The 8033-nt window shown below is 35.0% G+C and overlaps 1 protein-coding gene across 10 annotated transcripts in view; it reads right to left on the bottom strand.

Annotated features, from left to right (window-relative positions):
• Nucleotides 1-254: 254 nt before the first annotated feature.
• Nucleotides 255-8033, bottom strand: part of ZNF518A (zinc finger protein 518A) — a 28519-nt gene continuing 20740 nt past the window's right edge. For all 10 annotated transcript variants that reach the window (XM_032432389.1, XM_032432386.1, XM_032432390.1 and 7 more), the window contains one exon: nucleotides 255-7987. In XM_032432389.1, coding sequence (XP_032288280.1) covers nucleotides 3385-7863 — 4479 coding nt within the window. In that variant the 5' untranslated portion in view covers nucleotides 7864-7987 and the 3' untranslated portion in view covers nucleotides 255-3384. The remainder of the gene's footprint in view (nucleotides 7988-8033) is intronic.

Raw genomic sequence — 8033 nt, 5'->3', positions numbered from 1 at the left:
ATTCCCACAGCACCTGTTTAACTTTTAATCCCTCCATAAGATGCATTATCCTTTGCACACAAATGACCCATCTACTTTACCCACTAATCCTTTTCATTACATTTACATTCTCTTCACTTTTAAACATATCTACACTGATAACTTACATGCTTATTTTAGTTTTTATACTTTGTTTTGTACAGCTGTTATACATCATAAACAAAAAACTGTATCAAACTTTTTAATTTAAAAAATCCCATTCTAAGAGGAGACCTTTGAGAGAACTAAACCAAGGGTTAGTAAACAATGTGGTGGGCCAAATTCAGCCCATGGCTCATTTCTTTAAATGAAGTTTTATTAAAACATACACATACTCATTGATTTATGTACAGTCTAGGGCTGCTTCTGCAATATGACAAAATTAAGACGTTATGACAGAGGCTAAATGGCCTAGAAAGCCTAAGTTATTTACTAACTTAACTTACTCTTTACTGATAAACTTTACTGACCCCTTAACAAAATCACAATTTTTCATTAAAAAATATATGTATTACATTTCAATCTACTGAGTGCTTAGTAAGATAGAAAGGTAAACGTTTTTAAAATTAAATTATTTTTTTTAATTGAAAGCCAAATAGAGAGGCCCATTTCCAATGGAGATGGACAAGTATGAAAAAATGAGAACACATTCCTGACCAAGAAGTTGGATTGCAAAAATAAAACTCTTCCAGTTGTAGTAACAACCTCAAACCACTGCATACTCATATTTTAGAGAACCATCTTTAATTCAGTTTCAGCCAGGAGAAAAAAAATGGATGGAGGGTTTGGGTTCTGGATTTTTCACTATGGCAATAAAGAGGCTCCAAAGCAGGTTTGCCTTCTTTAGAATAACCTAACAAATCAGAAAAGGTACTAACCAGAGTACCTGGGGCATGAAGCTTTTTAAAATGGCTTTTAAAACTTTAAGGCAAAAGGTATGTATCACAACATTAAATATATTTCTACTGGTATGGCTATTCTGAAATGTATTTTTATAATGCTGCAAACATTGCCAAGATTGCTGCTTCTCTCTCCTCTATTCATGGAAGGCAAGGAATTATAATAAATCTACCCATAAAAGCAGAGCATTTCAATTTTATTGCTGTTAGGATACTAAAGAGCATTAGCCTATGACTTTCCTTATCAGCCTAACTACAGTAACTTCATGATAAATGTTACCCTTCTCAAAATTTCAAAATTTTACCTATGATTTTGGGGGGGAAAAACCCACACTTTACATAGTTCCCTAGCATTTAAAGAAAAAACATCTTTGAAATATAAATATTTCCCATTAGAATTCCCGTTTGATTTTAGTACAGTAAAAAAATTATTGTGTAAACACAAACTTAAGATAAATTTAATTGAAGAAAATGTTCATTACAGAAATTAACATTGCTGTGCTCGCTTCGGCAGCACATATACAGAAATTAACATTGCTTACCATTCTTTAAACACCTTATACATTATTAATATATACTGTGTATTTCCAATCAACTCCATTCTTAGGCTCAATTTAAGAAACACAATTGTAACAGGTTTTATACAAAAAATACTTCACTAGGAAAGTAGACAAACTGCACAAAAAAGTACACGTATAATGTGCATAGCAAGATAGCTTGAAGCATCTATGTATGGCTTTCTTTAAAATAAAAATTTTGGGGGAATGGGCCCATTTGGGACCTACTGTTACAGTTGACATATGTAAACTGTTTCACATCTTTTAGGCACTTGCTAACAATAGTGTTCAATCCCTGAAAAATGAATTTACCCAAAAAAAAAAAAAAAAAAATTCTACATCTAAAATAAAAACCAAGAAAATAACATGGGTAAAGTCTTACATATTCCTTTTAAATTAAACAACCAGTTTTATTAGTGCATGCACAGAACTAAATGGAAAGAAAATAAACTTTTTATGTCAAAAATCTTCTGTGCAAAATTTACATAACAAACTGAAAAGTACAAAAATATGTACAGGTTTAAATTCTTTCTTATATACAGAAAAGAAGCCCTGAAGTTTTCAATCAATGAAAATGTTTTAACACTTGTAGTAACAATATAACAAAAATTATACAGTAATTTGTAATACAAGAACTCCATTATCCAATAATCCAACAAAATTTGACCCAAACTTACACGGTGAAGTTTCAGTTGATGATTCTGTGGTCGTCATGAAAATATCCACTTTAAAACTCTACCTGCTGGGTCTATCCCCTAGGAATCGGTCCTGAAGTTTTATGCCCTGCCACTGAGTCCACTACTAATGCTTCTTCATTTCAACTGCCAACAATCAGTAAAATAATCTGCTTTGGGTTGTCAGTGAGACTGAAAAGGTGCTAACAAAAATGGTTTGTCCCAATGTGTACATGTTCAGACACCTAACAGTAATTAAACAGCAAAAATCTGATTTGCTTTGCTAATCTTGCTTCAAAATATTTTTCCTGTAGAGTGATTCTTAATTTTCAAGAAAAGCCATTCCCATGGAAGTGCTTCTATGTTCCACTTTTCAAATGGATGGAAACCAAGATAAATATTGGCTACTTGATTTATGGGGTACAAACAATTTAATAAGCATAGTTCTGTGCAAGAGAATCACTGGAGATTATCATCAAATTCAGAAAAATGTTCAAGTTCTTTAATCAGACTTTAAACTGGACCAAGAGAGTTTAATTCTTCTTTTGAGGCTGCCCATCTACTGCAATGCTTGACCTAGCCATTTAGAAAAAGAAAATCACCTTGGGAAGGCATTCCAATTCCTGACATGGGACACAGCATAAGAGAAAAAAGATTTACTTGTGAAAAACTCTTTTTCAAGCGCCATGAGCTGCAACTGTAGTTAGTTAAATGTACTCTCAGAGGAACCTAACACCCTTCAAAAGAACTAGATTCAGCAGATATAAAGTTAAGTTCTTTACTCAAGCTCTTAGTGTATCTTCACAGATGAGGAGAAACTCCTTCAGCTCCATGGTGAAAGAGCTCTACACTTATCAGATTCATAAGGCTGGTGGGAGAAGAGAGGGAATGGAGCTGTCAGCCGTTACCCTCTACTAAGAGTCACTATATAACTAAATTGGGAAAACTTTTATCAAAATTTTCTTTAGCCCTAACTTCCCAAGAACACATTTAAAAAAATTAAATCAAGATACATCTGTGCTGCAATGAGTTTCTTGCAAAACTTATGTGTGCAGTGATAGCATTTTCAAGTATCACACATAAAACTTTTTTTGTCTCCCATGGAAATATAGCCAACTTTCAGATGCTCAATTTTAGGTACTATACTGAAGTAGAAAATGTCTGCCTTAAGGTAATCCAACCCATGTTTTCTTCTAAGATAATTTTACTTTTCTTTTCCTTGGTAACTACAGTAAATTATTCTAACATATTCCAATCACGAGTGGCCTCCATTAAATGTCTCTGCCCATGACCAGCCCAAGCATCCTGATTGTCAAATACTCTACCACAAAACCAACAGTTAAATTTAGCTTTCAGAACATTTTCAGAGGTAGTCTTCACGATCTGGTAATTGTTTTTGCTTGTCTTTTTGAGTGTTAATTTTAGCACAAATCTTTCTTTCACAGAACTAACAGGTTTCAATGTTTTATGTCTTTTGGAAAAATCACCATAGATTGTTTTTGGGGCATTATCACAAACTGGCTTCAGTAAAGCACTGATAGTTCTTTTTGACAATGAAACCTTAAGTACACGTCCATTGAATTTAGCAATAGTTTTCATCACACTTACTACTTCTGGTGCATCCGCATCAGGATGATTCAAAACTACAACTGGCTGGTTTCTCCTCGGACATTTCACAAGCTGTTTGGAACTAAAGGGGAAAAGCCGCAAAGTTCGGACCGAATCTCTTGAAAGCCTTGGTCTGCTAAAATCGAACGATTCACGGGCATCTTCAGGTTTAGACTTTTCTTTACACTTTCTATGTAATGTTGCTTTTTTTCTTGGAGGTTCTTCGTAACTATCCCTACACTTTCGTTTACAGTTTCTGTTTCTAGATACAAAGGCAGTTTCAGAATCTTTACTTCTTACATGAGTTTTAATTCTTGAGAATTTTTTTTTCGAAGTCTTTTTTCTATTGAAGTTTCTCTCGATTGTACAATTTGTTTTACACCTTAATACCCTGGTGTCTGAACGGTCAGTGAAACACATTGGCTCCTCAGAAGATTCTGGGCATGTTGCAGTAGAAGTTATCACAATTTCATTTGCTGGCATCATATCATCTAGTAAGAAGGGTAAGGCATCTCTAGAAGATTCTGGCTCTCTCTGCTCTCCTCCTGTAGTCTGATTAGATGGTACCTTGTCTTTCTGCAATGAGGATGCAGAGGTGCTTACAGACAGATTGTTAGCAGCAGTCACATTTAAAACAGGGTTAAAAATTTTCAGCAATATTTTTTGTGGTGTTCCTTCAGGTTTCTTTGGCTGTATGTTTTGATAATACGTACTATTTTGGACTAATTTAGGCTTAAGCAGCTCAGTCTTATTTGGCATCACACACTTTAAAAAAACAGCTTGTTTGCCATCAGGCAAGAGGGTATAAAGAGGTGGTTTTGGAAAAATCTCATTCTGCTGTTTTACTGAGTCTAAGTTATTCAACTTGGTGCCCTGATGCTCAGATACTGTATTAGGAGTAGGAACAGCTTTCACTGAAGAATTTGCTGATGTTTTGATAATGTAAGGGCCTTTTAATGGCAAAGTATTTTCTGAGCTACTTTTCATGCTCAAACAACTGCCAATGCTGGAACAAAGTGCAGGTGTCAGACAATTACTGTTTGGTTCTACCTTTAAAAAAGGTGTTCTGCAGGGCTCCTTAGCTGTAGTTCCACAAGCTTGAGAACTCTCAATTTTGACAGTGGAAATACCTTCAAGTTTCCCATTATTAAATGTTAAAATCATCCCAGGTTTCTTATTTAAAAGAAGAGAAGCAGGTACACCTTGTGTATTAACCAATGGAAGTGGTCTTCCTGAAACAACATGTAATCCAGGCTTGTTAGCAATGTGCAATGGTACAAAAAAGCCTTTTGGAGTCTGAACAAATATAGCCTTTTTTGGTTCTGAATTCAGAAGTGGACTCTGCCTATATAAAGAACCTAAATTTTGTGTAGTGGCTCGTAGTTTATCTTTTACGAGCTGCTGTGTTATTATTGCATCTGACTGAGTCTTAAGTAATGTGCCAATACCTGAAATTCTGGGTGTCTTTTCTGAATCTCTCACATCTTGTGATATTGACACATTTTGTTTTTCTTTTCCACTAAATTTTAAATTCAGATCATTTGTAGGCACATTAATCCCTATACCACCAGATGGGATTGGGAAGATGCCTTGTACTTTGAAGTCTTTTGAAGATTCAACTATTTTGCCTTCTCCCTCAAGTTTCTGAAATGACTGGTCACAATGAAGTGGCAGGCCTTTATCAGGAGTGTTACTATTACTAGAGTCTTGTTTTACCTCAGATTTTGTTTTTAATCCATCCTGAAGTAACTGGTTCACTTCAGGTGGCAAAAATTCTGATGCCTGTTTACTCTGGAGAGAGAAAACAGATGTGATTCTAGGCATCATAGGTGACTCAACATTAGAAATGTCATCCCACTTAGATTTCTCAGTCATGCTCTCTAAATTCTGATTTTCATTAGTGTATAAGTTCTGTCCATCAATGTTTTCTCCTTTCTCTAAAACACACTGTTCTTCAATTTCAGTTTGCATTTTTAAAGTTCCATCTTTAGTATTTAAAAGGCTAAGAGATGCTAACATGCTATCTGGATTTGAGCTCTCCTTCCTCACCAGTGATAAAACCGATTCACTTATTGGTTGTTGAACAAATGTCTTGCTTGATGAAGGTTCTTTTTGAGGGTTTTCACACATTCCTGTTCCTGAAAACCTACGACGTTTATTAGAATTATTTACTTTTGAGTAATTATGAAAGGGCAATGATCCTTGGTTGGAAGATTCAACAGGTAACTCAGAGTTGACATAATTAATGCAATAGTTATGCATATCTCCACTGTTGTATGCATTTTGTTTGGTAGTAGAGTTGACTTTATCTGGACTTTTAATGGCAGCACCTGGTATCTCAGGGTGACTCTGAGTAATATAACTTCCCCATAGGTCAATATTATCTTTTGTTTCAACTTTTGTGGTCAAATTCACTGATGCTGAAACCAATTCTGATGCTGACAAAGAAGACACATTTTTTTCATCATCCATTGTTTGAAGCATATTACTCGTTTGAGATAGCAAAGCCATTTCTTTTTCTGACGTTACTTTCCCTGAAAGTATAGGAGATGAACATGAAAATGGAGTATTTGCTTTCATGTAAACTGTGTCACTTAATTCAGCTGTTACTCCTGCTAAAAATCCAGTAGTGTCCAAAGTCTGGGGCTGCAAATTGGCAGTACTGTCCTTTGCAGCATCTGACTGTGAGCCTGGTAAATATAAATTCTGTTTATTGGTAGGTAACAATTTTATTACAATATGTTGTTTTCCATCCACCATCTTAAATCCCATAAAATCAGCACTGTAGTTAGCAGGAATTGTTATTCTATTATTTTTCACCATTAACACTGTAGGTCCTTGTACAGCAGTCTTCAAGAAACCTAGAGTAGAATTTGATCCTTCTTCAGCTCTATTACATTGCCCAGTGGACAGAAGAGTTGGCTTTTCTGACTCGGACTCAGCAGGTTTATCATTATTCTCACGGTGTGGTCTTTCATCCTTTTCTTTGTTTAAATGCTCTTGAACAAGATGGCTCTGGTCTTCAGATTTAGCCTGTGTTTTGTTCACTTTTTTAAGCACTTGAGTGTTTTTTTCTATACTCCTGTCACTTCCATTGTTGATCTTCTTGCGTTTCCAGAACGTCTTCCTTGATGCATCTATTCTGTATCTTTTCAGTATCAGCTTAAGTCCTGCTGAAGTCTTTGCCATCCTCTTTTCATACTTGTCTTTTTCCAGTTTCTCTTTCGCATATAAGTGTTCCTTGTGCAAAGTTATAACATGTCTTACCAGGTGCTCTCTCCGAGTGGCACCATAGCTACAATATTGACAAGTGAAGGGAAACGTACCAGAATGAACGTGAAGGTGCTTCTGAAGCTCTCCTTTGGTAAAACACACATGATGGCACTTACCACATTTATAATGGATTTCGTTATGTCTATGAATGTGCTGAACAAATGTGCCAACATCCTGGGTGGAGAATTTGCACTTTTCACATTGAAAACTACCATTTACACAATGTGTGGATGCAAAATGTTTTGTCAAGTCTAATAAAGTATATACACTCTCATTGTTACAAATGTCACATTTTACTAAAGTGCTTCTATGTGTCCGTCTGTGTTGTTTAAATATCTGGAAGTCATTTGCTGAAAAACTGCACATTTCACAAGGATATGAAGGTAATTCACCATGGTGCCACATTTGAAAGTGTTTCTGCAAATCATTTGGACTGTATCGAGTGCTATCTCGGCATTTTAAACAGTTGAAATTGAGTATTTTTGCAGACATTTTTAAACCCTCTTCTTCAACTCGCTCAGACTTATGGAGCAACATACACTCCTCTACACAGCTTACAGTCTTTACGCTGATAGATTTTCTTGCAGTCTGTGGTTGACGCTGAAATAATTTTCTGTATTTGTCAACTTCATGGTTCAAAAAGACTTCATTTGGAATATTTATCTTCGGCAAATCAATTTTCACATTTTTTAGTTCATAATGAAAACTACTTTCTGAAATTTTTGGTCTAGGTACTGATCTGATAGTATCTACTATCTCATTTTTCACATCATAATCTTTTCTTAAAGTAGTTTGTTTTTCATCAAAAAATAACGGTTTCTGTTCAGATGGCATGATTTTACAAAAAAATCCCAACTTCTTTTTTCTCTAAAAACTGAAGTTACTTGTAATTTAAACAGGAAACAATACTGTGCCGAGACATCTTCAAAATACCAGAATTTTTCCCACATTAACTCACCTAAAATCAAACAAAGAATTGAATTTTTATATCAGTAAATTTCATA

Source organism: Phoca vitulina, unplaced genomic scaffold (assembly GCF_004348235.1).
Source record: "Phoca vitulina isolate PV1807 unplaced genomic scaffold, GSC_HSeal_1.0 scaffold48, whole genome shotgun sequence".
Classification (NCBI taxonomy): domain Eukaryota; kingdom Metazoa; phylum Chordata; class Mammalia; order Carnivora; family Phocidae; genus Phoca; species Phoca vitulina.
This window is presented reverse-complemented; position numbering and strand designations above follow the sequence as displayed.